We start from the raw sequence: 19709 nt of genomic DNA on the forward strand, positions 1-19709 counted from the left end.
AGTCCAGACAAGGGCTTCTTCCTGTGTTTATTTCTACCGTGTTCCCTCCAGACAGGATCTCTCACTGCACCTGAAGCTTGTTCTTTTAGCTAGGCTGGCTGTCCAGTGAGCTTCCAGTATCTTCATGTTGCCTCCCGCAACACTGGGGGTATAGGCGCACATGGTCATGCCAAGGTTTTATGTAGGTGCTGGGATATGAACGCAGGTCCTCATGCTTGCATAGAAAACAATCTTATCTGCTGAGCCATCTCCCGAAGTTGGGGGTAATTTTTCAAGATATGTATCGACAACTAAAACACTTGGAGAAAGATGAGTGAATCATGAACTCCCATCGACCTTCACAGCCTAAGAGTGGAACCATGTAGCTCTCCTACCTGATTTGAGATCCTAGGGCCTTTGTGGCTCTTTGAGCTACCCACTGCCTGGCTCATACCATAAATGCTTGGGTGACTTCCAGGTGGCTGAAAGCAGCTGTCAGTTTCAGTGGCAATATCATGGCATGGGTGTGCCCTCTGCTTTGGGAGTGCCCTGTCTTCTTTCCTTGTGACAATTCTTCTCCATGATTCATTCTTTTCCTAGGTACCTTGGCTGGGGTCATTGATCTTGCTGTTGACTGGATGACAGACCTGAAGGAGGGGGTCTGTCTGTCTGCCTTCTGGTACAGCCATGAGCAATGCTGCTGGACCTCCAATGAGACCACTTTCGAGGACAGGGACAAGTGTCCCCTGTGGCAGAAGTGGTCAGAGCTTCTGCTGAGCCAGTCAGAGGTGTGTATCTGTGTCCTCAATTCCTGAACACCCATGACTTCACCTTCAGATAATAAGCTCTGGCTTAAATAGTGCTGCCGCTTGCTTCCATTGAGCTCTGCGGCTGCTCAGAATTTACTTGGAAAGCCCTTGCTCACCTTGGGGCCCCTCGCTCATGGGCATTATATGTGTACTTTAGGAAGCCCCTTTCCTCTCTTCCTTTCTCCCCCACTTTGTCTACCTTTTCTCTCCTCCCCTCTCCCCTATCTCTTTTCTGATTTTTCAGACGTGGTCTTCCCTATAGCCCACCCTGGCCTGGAACTCACAGAAATTCTCCTGTTTCAGCTTCTCAAATTCTCCGATTTTAAGCATGAGTTATCACAGCTGGTATATTTGTCTTTTTTCTTACCAAAGGTGGTTTCTTATTTGTGCTGAAGAAATGGAGTTGATTTTCATGTTTTAAGCCAGAAGAAAAGATGTCATCTGTTTTTAAAGTAACATTTTTCAGGGAACCAATTTATAGTTCATCAGATCTTTCCACAGAAAGTACAATTCAGTGGCTTTGGTCATATTCACAGAATTGTGTAAAGCTGACCATGATCAAATTTTAGAATATTTTTATCTATAATACACACACACACACACACACACACACACACACACACACACACAATTTTCTCTTCTGGTCCAGTGTTATTGATTGCTAGCCCCAAGCAACTGCCAATGTCCTTTCTGTCTCTATAAATTTCCACCTTCTAGACAGTTCAATGAAATGAATAAATGAATCCATGCACTGTATGGACTTTGTGTCACTTAGCATATTGTTTTCTAAGTTCTTTCATGCTATAGCATAAGTTGACATTTCCTTCTTTTTCATTGCTGTATGATACTCTACTGTATGGATAGGCTGAATATTATTTGATGAACATGTGTTTCTTGTTTTTGGTTAGCCTGAACAATGTCACCATGAATATCTGTGTTCAAGGTGGGGGCATATATTTCATCTTGGGTATAGGTGTAACTACTAGGTGAGAGGTGACCTCTAGATTTAACTTTGAAGAATTGATAGAATGGTTTCCAAAGTGGATACACTATTTTGCATTCCCATGAGCAGTTTATGAGAGTTCTGATTTGTCTACTTTTTTTCCAGCACTTGTTAGCATCTGCTTTCACTGTAGCTAACCTAGTGAGTGTGAAATAGTGTCTCATTGTGGCTTCCATTACCATCTTCCATCGAACTTTTCTGACCCAATCAGAGATGCTTCTGTGAAAAGCATGTCTCAGGCACTGGGATATATGTCTGACCCACAGATCTAGTACTTATCTTCATGGCATTTAGACGTTCAGATTACAATGAATATTTGCAGAGGCCGAGGCCAACCTAGTCTATATATTGAAACTCTGATTCAAAAGAAGGAGGAAGAAGAGAAAGTCATTGATAGATCAGGAAGTCAGGTGAAAGGAGCTAGGTGACAAGCTTCATATTAGTGGTAATGGGAGAACTGTTAAAGCTAGAGTATGCTGAGAGGAGATCTATTTGGACTTCTCCTTCCTTTCCTGTTTCTTTTGACTGGCTTTCACAGCTGAAGACATTTGGAATGTACTTTGCCATTTTACTAAACCTCTCTCTTGATGGAATATCCCCTCACATCTTAGAAATAGTCAGGGCTCTTGAAATCTCACACATTCTCAGTGCTTTCCGGTATTTCCAAAGAGAAATTCTCTACTTGGGTTGATGGGCATGGGCAGATGAGTCTGGCTGACTGCCATCTTTTTTCCTACTTGCAGCATGTGTTACAGGGGAAATAGAGGTGCCTATCTTTTCAACTGGTTGTAAGATTTATTCTCTGTTTCAAAGAACTACTCTTTGAAAGAGTGAGAAGTTATTTTAGCCTCTAAAATATACTTTTTAAGTGGATGAAAGGTATTCCTTGGGCTGATTTCTCACCACACAGAGTATGAAATATGTGGTTGCATTGCAGTCTCCAGGAACATGTCCTTACATTTAACAGGCACATATGTGGCCATGGCCATGGCCTGACAGGTAGGTGATCTCTGTTTCCTTTTCTCTCATTTGAATAATCCAGACGGTGAGACAAAGCTGAAGCCCTGAGAAAGGAGAAAGTGCCTAGACTGTGTGTTTGTATCAGGAAAGAAAATGGAATAAGTGGTCCAATACATTCTTCTGAAGAGGATGTTCAAGCAGCTCTCTTCTATGAGTGCCTGTCACATGTTAGCACTTGCTGGAATCCTCCAGAGGCTTGTTAAAATACACTGGGCTATGTGCCTGTGTGAAGTATCTGATTTGGCAGCCCTAGGGTGGGACCCCCAGGTTATGTTTCTGCCAACCTCCCAGGTGATACTGATGCTGTTGGTCCATGGACCACACTTAGAGAAGCAGCCTTCTCAAACACAGAACTGATGCTTATTCACTGTGGTCTGGGTGTGGCTGTAATGAAAGCTAAGCGAAGCCATCCCACCACAGACAAGACAAAACAAATCATCCAGAGTCTCACAGCCAGAGTTTTCTGCGCCACACCTTCTATTAACTACAGTGCAAGTGGTGATTACAACCCGGCATCATCCTTGCTTTCCATTACTGCTGAGATTTCATCCACTGGAAGGTTTGTGTAAATAGCTCCTGGAGAAACACCTGATGCTGTTTGTGTGTAGTAACTGTAGCAATAGCAACAATTGATTCTTTTGTTTATGCAGGCCTGGGATGAACCTCCCTGAGCCCATCACAGCTTCACTTTCCTGATGGAGATGGTGGGGTTGGGTACACTATTCAGGCCTGCTATGGTTCATTGCTTCTTCCTTGTTTTGTGTCTGCTCTTTAGGGTGCCAGTGCTTACATTCTGAATTACTTAATGTACATTCTATGGGCATTGCTGTTTGCATTTCTGGCTGTCTCCTTGGTACGTGTATTTGCACCATATGCCTGTGGCTCTGGCATACCTGAGGTAAGTTGTGGCTGAAGTCCTGTGTGCTAGCTATAATCCTCACAATACGCTTACTAGATAGGCACAGTTAGTTCACTTAGTAGTTAAGGAAACTAGAATAAAAACCAGTTAAGTAACTTCCCTAAAGTCTCTAAGCTGGCAAGTTGTGAGGTGAACCCAGTAGTCTGGCTTCACAATGAGTACTGTATTTAGCAGTTTTGATCTGTTGCTTCCCAAATGATTAGACCTCTGCCTTAGAAGCCAAGATCAACTCTTAAAGCCTGAAGAATCTGGGTTCACAAAGCATTCATGTAAACATGCTACTGTAGTAACTCTATGATGTAATGTGAAAAACAGACAGTAGTGGAGGAGTATTGAGGGAAAATTTACTGGTGATCAGAAACTTTTGCCACTTTTTTGTCTGGTGACAGGGTAATAGGAATCTTTGAAAAATAATTCTGGGGGTTGGAGAGATGGTTCAGAGGTTAAGAGCACTGGCTGCTTTTCAGAGGTTCTGAGTCCAATTTCCAGCAACCACATGGTGGCTCACAAGCATCTATAATGAGATCTGGTGCCCTCTGCTGGTGTGCAGGCATATGTGCAGGCAGAACACTGTATATATAATAAATAAATAATTAAAAAAAAATAATTCTGCTTTCAGTGCATACACTGGGACTATGCCTGTGTGAAAGTACAGTTCTTGTAAATAATTTTCAGCAATTTTATGTAACCACTGTATCAAGGAAGTGACTTCATCATTCACTGAGATCAAACTTGAAGCCTGGGAGAATCTGCTAGGTCAAATGATGGTCATTGAGCTGATGCCTGGAAAATCCTGGGCAAAATGCTAACCAGAAATCATAGAATGTCTTGCACATTATCTCTAGCTAGCACACTTCCATTGTTCCTTGTGTAGCAGTGGAGAGGGTAAGTTGAAAGTTGAGTTGTGAGCTGATGGTGGCACTGGGTCCCTGTCTTGCCTCTTACTTAAAAAAAAGTATTTATTTATCTTTGGATACAGTTTTCCATGTATCTCATGCTATCTGAAAACTTACTATGTAGTCAAAGATGACCTTGAATTACTTATCCTCCTTCCTCATTTTTCCAGGTGCTGGGATTGCAAATATAGACTACCAGCATGGGTTTATGTGTTGCTGGGGTTTGAACCCAGAGCTTTGTGAATGCTAGGGAAATACTCTACTAACTTAATTACATCCCCAGTCCAGTTAACCCTGTGTTGTGCCTTCCCACACCGATGCTGGTCACACAAAGGAATAAAAGATATATAAGGAAGATGTACTGAAAAAGTACAATATAGACTTGTTTCAAGAGTGTAAAATATGTATTGATATGTCATACTGAATTTTTGGTAATTTATTTTGACATTTTACTTCAAGAACATCCAACCAAACTGCTTTACCTAACCTGCCTTATTCAGTGTTCTGTTGCTGTGAAGAGGCCATGACCATGGCAACTCTTATAAAGGAAAGCATTTAATTGGGGTTAGCTTACAGTTTCAGAGGTTTAGTCCATTGTCATCATGATGGGGAGCATGGTGACATACAGGCTGACATAGTGCTGGGGAAGTAACTCAGAGTTCTACATCTGAAAGAGAAAGAGCCACCAGGTTTATCTTGTGTTTTTGAAACCTCAAGGCCCATCCCCCAGTGATATAATTCCTCCAACAAGGCCAAACCTCCTAATCCCTCCCAAGTAGTGCCACTCACTGATGCTTTAACATATGAGCCTATGGGGGGCATTCTTATTCAAACTACCTCATTCCACCCTATTTCCTCAATATAGCTAATTCTGCTTTAATGAATTGTATACACTTTGAAAGCATATGGTGCTATGCAAAATGGCACACTAAAAATCACAGAATTATGAGGAAAATGGGTCAGAGTGTAGTCACAATGCTCAAAACCTGACATCTAGGAGGAGAGAAATCTTCTAAGAACAGCAGCACAGTGTCACACATGTTAAATTGCCCCCACATAAGTAAATACTACAATAAATAAATATTTCACATGTTGAAAAACTTTCATGTTTGCTTGTGGCAAGTGGGGGCTAACAGCATTGCAGTTTGTGAGAACTAAGGTGGGGTATATTCCAAAATCAACAGAAAGTGGTCACAGCAGGTGTAGACAGCCATGGCACCCTAGTACAGGTATGAGATGGTAGATTAGAGGCATATTAAAATGCACATTTTGTGTTTTCCTATACAGCTCAGTTCAACTAGAGACACTTTTCTGCATTCACCTTGTATTTCTCCTGGGGGAAATTATCTGTAAGCAATCTCAAAATTTGCATTATGCTTAAATTCTTCTCTGATGAATGAATAGCATGGGTGGCATTTTGCATTTTTAAAGCAAGTATTATCTCAGAACTGACTGTTTTAACACTCAAAGCCTAAGGCATGCTGAACAATAAAAAGGATGGATAATTATTACTGTCCCACTTCATGATCTTACTGTCCACTAGTAGGCATGTTTTTACTCAAGCTTTTCGCCAAACAGGAAGATGGCCATTAGGGATTTTAAAACAGCAATAAAATGCACACTGGATCAATCCTTGTCTCCTTTCCAAGAACCAGCGATGAATGGTTGTGCTGGTGATCTTGTAGACAGATGTGACCTCTGTCTTTGAGTAGCTGCTTGAATGTTTTTCTCCAATGTGGACATCTTTTAAAAGACATTTTTATTTATTATTACATTGTGTTCAATCATGTGATGTACACGGTTGAAGTGGGGCTCTACACGTGCCATAGTGCCTGGGTATAGATCAGAGGACAACATTGTGGAATCAGTTCTCTCCTTCCATCTTCATGTGGGTGCTGGGAATTGAACTAAGATCACTAAGTACATTGGCAAGAGCTTTTACCTGATGAGAGATGTTACTGACCCCAAAGTAGATTACCATTTTTGGTGACAATTGCACATTCAAGTTTCTTATGTGATAAAATGACATGTGACATTGGCTAATACTCATAACAGTGATGTCAAGTGTGGAAAGTAAAAAGTGAATGGATACCTTAAGTATAGGTCTATTTATATGGCAGCCACAGGTAGCTAAAATGAAGCAACCTATGTACTAACTTGATCAAGAAATGCAATGGAATTATTGGAAGTGGAGGGGGAAGAAGGAAGGTTCTGCTGGTAAGGCAAACAGAGCTTCCAAAGATGTCTGCCCTTGTATTTCTTAAACGTGGTGGAAAGTATAAGAGTACTTGCCCTACCAGCACTCTTTTAGCCACATACAGTTACTTAATAGAGTCATTTCTCTGTTTTTAAAGCACTCGTGGTAGTCTGAGAGTTTTGTAAACCAATGGAGATTTCACAGTTGAGGTGGGCTGGTATGAGTCAGCAGTAGCAATGCCTGCACTGTAAGTGTAGTAGAGCTGGAACTCCTTCGCCTAGGAAGACAGAACCATCCATGGTTCTTGAAGAAGATGGACAAAGTGAAAAGTTTATGTAAATACATATTTTTGTGTGTGTATGAAAAGAAGCTTCTCTGAGTCAAAAGCCAGATCACTGTGGACACTGACTTAAAGTAGGGATTGGGGCCATGCTACTTTACATTAGCAAAGATATGGGCTGAACTGCTTAGAAAAACTACTGTGTCTTACTGGAGTCATGCGATCTGCTGGAATATGTTTTATAGCAGATAGCACAAAAGCAGACTTTGAACACAATGCACATAGGTACATACATATTCACTTCACTTTATGATGCTGAGGATGAGACCGAAGGCCTTGAGCTATTGAGCTATTGAGCTACAAACTAGTCCAAAGTCAGTTTTCAAGATTGCTCTTCCCTCTAAGAATTTTCTCCCACAATATTTTGATTATTTAAAATGAAAATCTCTTTGGAAAAAAAACCTCACTATATAGCTCTAACTCTGTGGAACTACAATGTAGCCTGGGCTGGTCTTGAACTTTTATCAGTCTTTTAATCTGTGCTTCCTGAGTCTTGCCTGGGATTACAGATGTGCATCACTATAACCATTTTAAATGCAAATTTAGAGAATTTTTGTGTAATAAATGCACTGTGTAAGTTCTGTAAAGCACATTTGAAGATGAACTTGAGCTGAGAAGATAGCTCAGGGGGTAAGAGTGCTTGCTTGTGCAAGCATGAGGGCTTGAATTGGAATATTCAGCATTCAAGTAAAAGTTGAGCTTGGCTATACATCCCCATAGGGCCAGTATTGTTGAACAGAGATGGGCATATCCTGGGAACTCACTGACCAGTCAGCCTAGCTGAAATAGTAAGCTTAGTGCTTAGTAAGAGACCCTGCCTCAAGGAATAAGTAAGTAGACAGTGATAGAGAAGACCCCCAGCATCCTCCTCTAGTGTCTATAAGTGCATACGTGGGTGCATGGACCTGTGTGCATACCCATATACCACACATACCACACATACATGCAAGTAAAATAAAAGTGAACACTTGTGGTTTTTTGGACTTCATAGTTTGGAGAAAACTGAGTTCCTTTTGGAACTCTCAATTCCAAAAAGCCGTGATTGTTCACTACCACCTGGACAAGAAATTACATCCTCTCAAAACTTACTCTTCACTAATTTCTATTCTTCATAATATATGAACATTCATGCAAACATTTATCCATTAGAAAGAGCTTTGGTCTTAAGGGTAACACCACCTAGTAAGACTCTCTGCAATACATCTCACTAAAGCCCTGCTTGCTTCAGTCTCTATCAGTTCAAATTAAAGTAATTAGATTTGGGCATCTCCCGGGAACGAATTTGCCTTCTTTAGTTCTTAATTTGATCATGACAATTTTATAAAATTATTTTAAAGAATTACAAAATAACTATTACATTGTTCAATTTACCACATGTCATTGCTGGCAAAGGCTTGGGTAATTTAGATGCTTGTGATTTTCTAAGTGGTATTATGCTTTTAAAATGCACCCCGGGGTATAAATCCATATTAACTAACTGACAAAAATTATAGATATTTTTATTTGAGGCAACACAAAAGGGCTAGATTGTGGCAGGCATAATCAGACATCTGTTCCATACAGAGTTCTGATATCCCCAAAGCACAGGCTCAATTAGGGCAACTACCACTAGTTAAATACTAGTTTAACCACCACTAGTTTATCTGAGTAGTTAAATGCTAGTTCAAGAAATACTGTCTGACTATAGTTAAGAGTCCTGGCATATGTTCTGTAGGAAGGAGCTCACAGAGAATTTTGGGATTTCTCTCTCTCTCTCTTGCTCTCTCTCCTCTCTTTCTCTCTTTCTTCCCTCCTTATCTCCCTCTCTCTCTTCTTCTCATTCTCTTTCTCTCCTCCTCAAATTGAGAAATAAAAAAGGATTATCTGAGTGACTCTGTGGTGCACACCACTAATCTCAGCACTTGGGAGGTGGAGGCAGGAGAATTCGGTCTGCTTGGCCTACGTAGTGAGATCATGTCTTAACCCTAATCCATTAAAAGGAAAGAGGTCTCTATCAAAATCCTGAGATAAAGAGTCCTATGTACAGTCCTTTGAAATGTGAGGATTAGCCCATTCATAACCCCTCCAAGTCAACAAAGTTGACATGATAATACAAGTAAGCATTGAAAGAACAAATTGTGTTTCAGTGATGACCCTTAAATATTGAGAAGTTATGGATATTTGTGTTACTTTCTATGAGAGCAGAGCATTTTAGAATCATCTAGCTGTAAACTTCTCTTTGCCTTGGCTGCATTTCTGGGCAAATACATTAGATCTCTGTAGTGAGTGTTAGGCCTTGATTAGATCTCTGTAGGGAGAGCTACTCCTTGATACTTTCTAGTTCGCCGAGTGATTCTGATGAGGTTGAGAGGCATTGTGTTCAATGTGTAAGAAGTTGTTTTACTTGGCTGAGTAATGTCCACAAGAAAACATTTTTATGTTATGTAACTGACACTGAAAAGGGAAAACATTATTCTATAACATAGTATACAATTGGGAAAACTGGCTGGGAATTTGATTAACTGACCTAGTATCTCATGAATCTAATCAGGGGCTTGAAAGTTGCTAGCTCAATAGTAAACATTCACTCTTTTTTATCTCATTGTGCCAGAGGTTGGAGGTATAAAAGTATTGAATCACTTGGGGGAGTGGACTTCAGTATAGAAAGTCCATCATAGATACTGGCATCCAGTTGAATTCTAGGCAAAGATTGAAATGTACTTGTACTTGTAGGAATAAAGCCATTGTTTGGCATTGACAAAATGGAGCAAGTCTGCAAAAGAGTAAAATAGTTCTCCTTCACTCGAAAGTGTTTTTCATATGACACAATAGGAACAAAGTATATGATTGATACGTATGAAACAGCATAGTGAAATCCATTATTTTGTATGCTAAAATTATCTATTTAAAAAAACAATCTATGGCTGGGAATGATGGTGCACACCTTTAATTTCAGCACTGGAGAAGCAGAGGCAGGTGAGTTCAAGGCTAGCCTGGTCCAGGTAGTGAGTTCCAGAACAGCCAGGGTCACTTAGTGAGACCTCCAGCTCAAAAAAAAAAAAAAAAAAAAAAAGAAAAAAAGAAAAAGAAAGAAGAAAAAGAAAAGCAATCTGTGGTACTTCCAATATACACCCTAATTGCAAAAATTTTATAAGTGCCTAATTAAAATGAAAAAGGCATTATTGTTAGGTGGACAAAAAGACAAATGGAAACTTATTTTAGTTGTTGTAATTGTTCTATTTTGTTAATTACTGGTGTTAATCTCTCTTTTTTATTTATTTATTTTTTGTTTGTTTGTTTTTTTGAGACAAGATTTCTCTGTGTAACAGCTCTGGCAGTGCTGGAACTTGATTTGTAGACCAGACTGGCCTCGAACTCACATAGATCCCCCTGTCTGTGCATTCTCAGTTCTGAGATTAAAGGTGTGTGCCACCACCACCCAGCTTGGTGTTAATCTCTTACTGGTCTTAATTTTTGAATTAAACTTTAATATGGTATATATACAGTTTGATATAATATGGGTTTCAGGAGTCCATTGGAGATCTTGGGATGTGTCTCCATGGATAAGAGGGCTACTGTAATAACACACAAACTTTTGCTGCTACAAAATTCTAGTCAAAGGAACTGAGCTAGCCTTCCATCCCTATGACTTAGTCTTGTTCAGAGTCATTGCAGCTTCTTTCCTAGCCATGGACCAATGTTGTTCATTCCCCTCACGCTCTGTCTTCTATTGCAGATAAAGACCATCTTGAGTGGCTTTATCATCAGAGGCTACCTGGGGAAATGGACGCTGCTAATCAAGACTGTTACCTTGGTACTGGTTGTGTCTTCTGGCCTGAGCCTTGGGAAAGAGGGGCCACTGGTGCATGTGGCTTGTTGCTGTGGCAACTTCTTCAGCAGCCTTTTCTCCAAGTATAGCAAGAATGAGGGCAAGAGGCGTGAGGTGAGCCAGCTCCCTCCCTCCTACAGGGGACATAACTTCTTGGAGTCCCTACGTCATGCCACCTGCACTAAAGTCCCCAGAGCCCACCTTTAACTTCTCGCTTTGCAGGTGCTTTCGGCTGCAGCTGCTGCTGGTGTCTCTGTGGCCTTTGGTGCTCCCATAGGAGGTGTGCTCTTCAGTCTGGAGGAGGTGAGAGGGGGGAGAATGGGCTTTTGTGGTTTTGAGTGACCAGAAATATGGGGTGACTGACAGAGCACAAAAACTATTGAACAAGGTTCATGCAGTAAATTAAGGAACACAATTTCTAGTGTTAAAATGTGTTCTCAGGTACTGTTTTCAAAATTGCCAATAAAAATTTTGTGGAGATTTCTAGTGTGGGGATATAGACCAGCTAGCTTCCAACTTGGTTTCGGGACCTAATGGACCATTCCTGGATTAGTAAACATTCCTCTGAAAAGTTCAAGAGAGTTAACTATGTAGGTTTCAGGAGCCACACACTTTTTGCCACAGCCAACTATGTCCTTGGAGCAATATCTGTGAGTAGGCATGGCTACGTGGCTGAAGACTTTCTTTATGGGCTTTGAAATTTCACCTTTATTTAGTTCTTATGTGTCACAAAGATGTTGATCTTTTAATGAATATCTCAGGGTATAAGTAGTTACTTTTGTTCCCCTCAACATTCATAAATATAAAAATTCTGCTGCCATAGAAATATATTTTCTGGGCAAGGAGTTGACTTGTAGGCTAGTATTTTCCAGCCCTTTATCTATTCTGTTGTTCATACAATAAGAATTATTGAGTTTGGGAGGACTTCTGTGACATGAACAGTATTATGAGTACATATATTAATTTTTATCATTTTTGTGGTGTTGGGGATGAAACTCAGGGTCTTGAGCATAGTAAGCATTCTATACTCCCAGCCTTCTGTTTCTCTTAAAAAACATCATTTTGGTTAAAGCTGTCCCACTTTTGTTATTTGTTTACTAAGTTTTGTAGTGCTGGACATTGAACCCAGGGTCTTATGACTGCTAGATAAAAACTGTAACACCAAGCTGTATCCAGAACTCAGCTCACCAGTCTACATTTAGACATTAATTCCCTTAAGTGTCATTGTTGGTGCTTTTTGGTCACAACTAAACATAAACTGATAAAATGAGTAGCATATACTTTTGATTTTAGTCTGTGTCTTATATCAGGTGCCAACTGTTCACCCAAGAGAAAGGCTGTGAGCAGTCCTTTCTTTGGTCACTCTCTGATTTTCTATTTGTTCGTCTTAGGTCAGTTACTACTTTCCCTTGAAAACCTTGTGGAGGTCATTTTTCGCAGCCCTGGTGGCGGCATTCACACTGCGCTCCATCAACCCCTTTGGAAATAGTCGCCTGGTTCTCTTTTATGTGGAGTATCATACACCCTGGTATATGGCTGAACTCTTCCCCTTCATCCTGCTTGGAGTCTTTGGGGGTTTGTGGGGAACCCTCTTCACACGCTGCAACATTGCCTGGTGCAGGAGGCGTAAAACTACCAGGCTGGGGAAGTACCCAGTGTTGGAGGTCATTGTGGTGACAGCCATCACTGCTATCATCGCCTATCCCAATCCATACACTCGCCAGAGCACCAGTGAGCTTATTTCTGAGCTGTTCAATGACTGTGGGGCTCTTGAATCCTCTCAGCTCTGTGACTACATCAATGATCCCAACATGACTCGGCCTGTAGATGACATTCCAGACCGGCCAGCTGGAGTTGGGGTTTACACGGCAATGTGGCAGCTGGCCTTGGCACTGATCTTCAAAATAGTCATTACTATATTTACCTTTGGCATGAAGGTAAGTGAAGTAGAAAGAAGTAGAGGAGGGCATGTTTTATTTTGTTCTCCAAAATAAAATTATGATTTGAAGAAGAAGAACACTGACCTTTCTTGAATGTTCTCATGTGCTTGGTCTTCTTTTAACCAAAAGGAAACAGTTCTCTAAACAGCAAGTGTATGAAGTAGAGATTTTATTCCCATTTTCTTTTTCAGTTTTTTTTTAAGACAGGGTCTTACTGTGTAACTCTGGCTAGCCCAGAACCTGCTATATGTAGACTAGACCAGCCTTGAATTCACAGAGATCTCATTGCCTCCCAAGTGCTGGTATTTAAGGCATATGGTACCACATCTGGCTGTTTTCATTTTCTCGTTGAAGAAGCTGTAGGTGGATTGGTTCCACCCAATTTATAAGATATTTATGGGATACAGAGCTGGATACCAAGTCATCTCATTGCCTTCTTAGAAGCACAGGTTTACCTGCTGAGTGGGTGATGACAGGTAGTGGGCAAACAAAGCCCAGTTTGGCCTTCATTTCAGTCAGTAAATATCCCCTGAGAATCATCTGTGTCATGAGCAATATACTAGGTCTGAGAGGTGCAGAGCCCAAAGCAGAATGCTGCCCTTGAAGGTTACATGGCTCTGGAGAGACATACCCAAAGTCAGCATTTAGAGAATCTGTACTGAGCAGCTCACATGCTACATCATCATTATGATGGCACAGAGTAATTGCTCCCCTGTCTGGATTTAGCTAGGCCTATGGCATGGACTGTTTGCACACACCTTTTTTTGATGTCCTTTGAGAGCTGTGGATAATAGCACATGCTTCCATTTTGGAGAAAAGACAGGTTCTTTCATTCTGTTTGAAGCACTATTTTAACCCTGCCCAGATATATATACCTCCAAGGGCACTGAGACATTATTGCTTTCTTTTTCTCTTTGAGATGGTGTCTCAATGTTTAGACCAGGCTGTGTCTGAACTAGTTGTCCTCCTGCCCTCCTGAATGCTGGGATTACAGGTGTTAGTGCCATGCCTGGCCAAGCTGATCATTTTAAAGTAGAGAGTTCATTGTCATTATGTACATCCACAATACAGCATAGCCATTGTCTATTTAGATTCAGAACATTTTCCTTCACTCAAAGACACTGTATTAATAGTTACTCTCCATCCTCCCTTCCTCTAACTCTTGCAGCATTCATGTGTTCTCTGTCTGTGGATCTACCTATTCTGGTGGCCTTTTGTGTCTGGCATCTTTCATTCATCATCGTGGTTTCAAGGTTTATCCAATGTTGTACCATGTTCCAATACTTTGCTCCTTTTATTGGAGTATTTCACTATTGTATTTCATTCTATGTATTTTCCACATTTTCTTTTTTTTTTGTTTTTTTTTTTTTTTGTTTGTTTTTTTGTTTTTTCGAGACAGGGTTTCTCTGTGTAGCTTTGCGCCTTTCCTGGAACTCACTTGGTAGCCCAGGCTGGCCTCGAACTCACAGAGATTCGCCTGCCTCTGCCTCCCGAGTGCTGGGATTAAAGGCGTGCGCCACCACCGCCCGGCTCCACATTTTCTTTATCCATTCATCTTTTGATGGACATTTAGATTGGTTCCGCCTCTTAACTGTTGTGATTAGTACCGTTATTTCTATTTAAAAACTTATCAGAGCTGGGTGGTGGTGGTACATGCGTTTAATCCCAGCACTTGGAAGGCAGACACAGGTAGATCTCATCGAGTTTGAGGCTAGCCTGGTCTACAAAGTGAGTTCCAGGACAGCCAAGACTGTTATACAGAGAAACCCTGTCTCAAAAAAAAAAAGGAAAGAAAACAAAAACAAACAAACAAAAAACTTATCAGAATATACCATTCATACAGAGTTGGTCGCAACTTAATGAATTTCCACAAACTATGTGTGGCCATTACTATTGTTGTATGGTATTCTACAAATGTTTTCTTTTTACAGATTCTCAGAAATGATTTCATAAAGTACAAGATGGGTAGAACTCATTAAGCAGATGACTTACCCTTAATCTTCAATTCCTATCAAAGGAGTTTGTCTTGGTGTTCAAGGGAAATGCTATCAGTACCCTTTGTGCTTACTAAGAAAGGCCTACTTTGAAGTTAAGGGGGAGTCCATGATTGTGGACTAAGGGAAATTCAGAGAGACAGTTTCTTAAAGATCATTCCAGGCTCTAGAAATTGCACAGGAGGCTGCTTCCTTCACTTCAGTGAGGTTAAAAATCTGTCTCCATCCTCAGATTGATGGCTGCTGGGGGTGGTAAGAGCAGCTGCTGTGAGGTCTACAAGCTTGTGGATTCTCATTGAGCATGGGAAGTCAGGGCTTCTGTAGCACACGTATATTCATTCACCAGCTAAACCAAAATATGTTTTCATTCATAAAAGTAGAAAACTCACCACTACCAACTACTATAACACCACACAGTATGCCTCCTTGCTGCTGCTAAGATGGCTGGAAAATATTCTGAACGCTTCTTGGAAAATGTGTTTAGTCAGGAAAGGGAGATTTTTCTCCTCTCTCCCTGATAAGTGTCCAGCCAGCACCCTTTGAAGAGAGTACTAAGTCTTTGAAAAGCTTTTGGGGGATCCAGGACAGCTATGGTGACACAATACACTCAGTTTCTTTATTTTACCTGGGAGCAGTTGGAGGCCTTTCTCATCTATTCTCATGCTGTGGCTTGACATTTAATTTTCAAAGCCAGTGTGAATGACACAGCTAGGGGAGTGAGAAAGTGGTGAGAGGCTCAAGTGACAGATGCTGGCTTGGAACGTTATCTGCAGTGAAGCTTATCAGTCTTTAATGCACAGCAGGCAAAGGGGCTGGCTTTAAAGGAGAGGAAATGAAAGTGTCAAACTGTGTTCTATTTGAGTTGCAGTGGAGTTCAACAACTAAGCCACTGAGCAGGTCAAATCATTTGTCTCACCTTTTCCCAGCTTGTTTTGAAGAACTGTGTCTCCTTTGAGGACCCAAGCCACATGCAAATGTGTGGGGGTGGAGGGATTTTCACTCTCCCTGGGACTGGGTGATGGAACTGCGTCTCCTTATCTCAGGCTACCTTTTCTCTGTGTGCTCCTTTGAGATTCCTTCAGGCCTCTTCATCCCCAGCATGGCTGTAGGAGCCATGGCAGGCCGGATGGTGGGAATCGGTGTGGAGCAGCTGGCCTACCATCACCATGACTGGATCATCTTCAGGAACTGGTGCAGGCCTGGAGCGGACTGTGTCACACCAGGGCTTTATGCGATGGTGGGAGCTGCAGCCTGTCTAGGTACAGCCATGGGTGGGGAAGGAAAGGGGCAGGGTGCTGATCTACCTTAGAGGTCACACAAGAAAGAAGAGATGGATTTGATCATTGACTTCACTCTGGATAAGGTTAGGCTATCCTCTAGTAACAAGCAAATTCTTATATCTTGGTAGCTCGTGTTTTGTTCAACACACACACACACACACACACACACACACACACACACACACACACACACACACCTATCTTCACATGTTAGCAGAAGATTCTCTTCTGTCCAGTCATTTAGAGCCCAGGCTGATGAAATCTGTACTGTCTTACAGCTGCACCATCTAGAATATGGCTTCTCAACAATGGAGTGACTCTCTGCCTCTGGTGATATTTGGAGACATTTTCCTTATCATAACTATAAGTGGCACTTGTACATAGTGGGTAGAGGGCCTAGAAGCTGCTTAGCTTTCAAGCATAGCACCTTCTTGATATCATAGAATAGCCAGACCTCAAATATCTCATGTACTGAGGTTAAGAGAGCCTGTTTTAGGTTTATTGGAGTAGGATTTAGTTGGAATTGCCTTTGAATACCTAGGGATTCAAAGCCAGATCCCTGTCCAACCTAATATTCTTAATAATCTCCCCAACATTTTGGCTTCTGAATTGCTTGCACTGTCAGGAGCCTGGATAGTCTGGTAGGATCCACCCATCAAAGGGCCAGGCATACCACCTGGAAGAATAGACACCCATGTTCCTCATTGAAGTGGAGCTCTGTGTCAGGCAATACAGGTCCCTGATGCAAGGCTGGGTTTAACAGAGCCTGAGCATCATGTGGGACTGACTCCATGGAACAAGTATGAGAAGGACAGAAAATTCTCATTAAAGAGCCTGCTTGGGCTGAAATTCTGGTCTGTAAGCATGTCTGTTTGCACAGATCACACATTCATAGGGTCTGTGGCTGAGCTTTCAAATCCCACTGTCCTTTTCTGTTATAGGTGGAGTGACGAGGATGACAGTGTCACTGGTAGTCATCATGTTTGAACTGACTGGAGGTCTGGAGTACATTGTGCCCCTGATGGCAGCCGCTGTCACCAGCAAGTGGGTGGCTGATGCCTTTGGAAAAGAAGGGATTTATGAAGCCCACATCCATCTGAATGGGTACCCATTTCTTGATGTGAAGGATGAATTCACCCACCGTACTCTGGCCACTGATGTGATGCGGCCCCGAAGGGGAGAACCACCATTGTCAGTGCTCACCCAGGACAGCATGACTGTGGAGGACGTGGAGACACTCATCAAAGAGACAGACTACAATGGCTTTCCTGTGGTGGTCTCCAGAGACTCAGAGCGCCTCATCGGCTTTGCCCAGAGACGAGAGCTGATATTGGCTATAAGTGAGTACAAACATGGAGGCTCTCACCTTTCCCTCAGAGGTTAATGGTAGCTTTTGTGACCCTAGAATCAGCACATGGGTCCCAGGGAGTTCACTAAGTCAAGGGCTTCCTTGACAAGCCCCTCATATGTCACTCAAGTCTAAATGGTCAGTCCTAAACCTGTGCTCATATGGGCAACAATAATTGGAGTCAATACATTATGTGTGCATTCATATGTATATGTATATATGTAATAACTATAGAAGCAGAGAACACGAAATTTAGAGGAGGATATGGCAGGGAAACATAGGGGGAATTGGAAGGGGAGTAGAAGGAGTAGAAATTATATAAATACAGTGCACTCATTATGATTATGTATTTGTATATACCAAATTCATTATGATTGAAGGAAAAAACATTTTAAAAAAGCCAGAGTCTTCCAAGTCTTGATTTAACCATATTTGTTACATGGGATGAGGTTAAGATACAAATTCTGAGCTGGGCGATAGTGACACATGCCTTTAATCCCAGCACTCTAGAGGTAGAGACAGGTAGATCTCTGAGTTTGATGCCAGCCTGGTCTACATAATGAGTTCTAGGACAGCCAGGGCTACACACAGAAGCTCTGTCTCAAAACATCCAAAAGAAAAAAAAAAAAGACACAAATTCTGATTGAACTGGTCCACTGGGGACTGAGACTCTATATTCCTTCTGAGCTTCCCAGGCATGCCAGTGTTTCTGCCTCCAACTCACATTGTGAAGAGCCAAGGTTTAAAGGTTTCAACTCAAGCCCCGGGGTAGATATTCCTGGTTAGAAAATGGTTCCTGTGGGTACAGGCAGACGTTGGGGGGTCTATTCCTGCTAGGAGGTATGCTGCTGCTGCTGCTGCATTTTTAAAGGAATTGTTGACTAAAGCTGAAAGGAAGGAGTGCTGTGAGAATAGTTGAACAGCGTGGCTGATGTCAAAAGTGGACTTTCAGGTAGCGTAGTCAGCCCACTGAAGTGGGGAGTTCAGCACTGCACAAGTCTTTGCTTCAGTCTCGGCCATGATTTCAGTCCAACCAGTTAGGGGCCCACGTGGGGGAGCAAGCAGCATCAGTAGAAATTAGTTCGATGTGATTATGCTTTCCAGGTATTTGAATTGATGTCAGTCACCCTGAGGGCCAGAATGTTTTATTTGGGTAACAGAGAAAGGAATGATATACAGGTGGAATGTTCCAAAAACAAGCTGTTCAAGGAAGCCAGTCTATGGATCTGTTGTGCTAGGGATGGCTGCAATGGAAGGAAAGTAAGAGGTAGACCTGGATAAGAGTTGTAGAGCAAGAGCGCTAGGCAAAAAGAAATAATGTGCCTCAGAGGATCAAAGTCTTGTGGACCTCAGGATGTAAGCAGTTGCAAGGACCAGTGTAGTCCATCTTCCCTTGCATTACAAACACCGTGCCCTGCCCATCCGCAGTCTTGCTCCATGATCTGTGAAACACCCCTATATCATATGGAGACAAGCCTCTGGCACAACTTTCATGCCTGTGGGACAGTGTTATGTTCCACCACATCTTCCAGAATATTTCTGCAGCGAATTAATGAGACCTTCTTCCTCCTGCCCGACTTCTGATTACCTCACTGTGAACACATCTTCACCATGCTGCTATTTCATCCTCTGGCCCTTTGTTCCTATTTCCCAGGCACTTTTCTATTTTTAAAACCCTTTACACATACTAAATAGCTTAAAATATATTTAAGATATCTTCCTCTAAGGTGGTAATGGGGGGTGGGCTGGGGGAGGGGAGGGGGGCGAGAGGGGGAAAACAGGGGAATCTGTGGCTATTATGTTGAACTGAATGGTGTTGTAAAATAAAAAAAAAGATATCTTCCTCTAAAGCTTTTCAAATGTTAGTGTAGATAAGCACTGCCTTCTAACTTTAATAGTTAGCTCACACAGAAAACAAATTTGGAGTTTACATTTTAGCTACAATGGCAAATTCCTGTGTGAGTGTACTGAGATGTTTCTCTTTATATAGGTCCCATCTCTGAACAGGGAGGTGCCTTGAGGGTTAAATATTGCCTAACAAATAATAAGATCATTAAAAAGTTGTTTATGTAGGGTTGGATTTGTTTTAAAATAATATAATCAATGGCCTTTAAAATGCATTCAATCCCCCCAAAATCTTTTACGCAAAGGTTGAGTTTAGAAACTGAAGTAATAA

The 19709-nt window shown here is 41.7% G+C and overlaps 1 protein-coding gene across 3 annotated transcripts in view; it reads left to right on the forward strand.

Moving 5' to 3' along the window:
* Clcn4 (chloride voltage-gated channel 4) overlaps window positions 1-19709 on the forward strand; it is a 71437-nt gene that overhangs the window by 34040 nt on the left and 17688 nt on the right. For all 3 annotated transcript variants that reach the window (XM_028885939.2, XM_028885938.2, XM_037199206.1), the window contains exons 5-11: window positions 580-767; window positions 3587-3709; window positions 10879-11085; window positions 11194-11274; window positions 12363-12908; window positions 15978-16164; window positions 17127-17525. In XM_028885939.2, the coding sequence (XP_028741772.1) occupies window positions 580-767; window positions 3587-3709; window positions 10879-11085; window positions 11194-11274; window positions 12363-12908; window positions 15978-16164; window positions 17127-17525 (1731 nt within the window). The remainder of the gene's footprint in view (window positions 1-579; window positions 768-3586; window positions 3710-10878; window positions 11086-11193; window positions 11275-12362; window positions 12909-15977; window positions 16165-17126; window positions 17526-19709) is intronic.

The sequence above is a fragment of the Peromyscus leucopus genome, chromosome X (genome assembly GCF_004664715.2).
Source record: "Peromyscus leucopus breed LL Stock chromosome X, UCI_PerLeu_2.1, whole genome shotgun sequence".
In the NCBI taxonomy this organism is placed as follows: Eukaryota; Metazoa; Chordata; class Mammalia; order Rodentia; family Cricetidae; genus Peromyscus; species Peromyscus leucopus.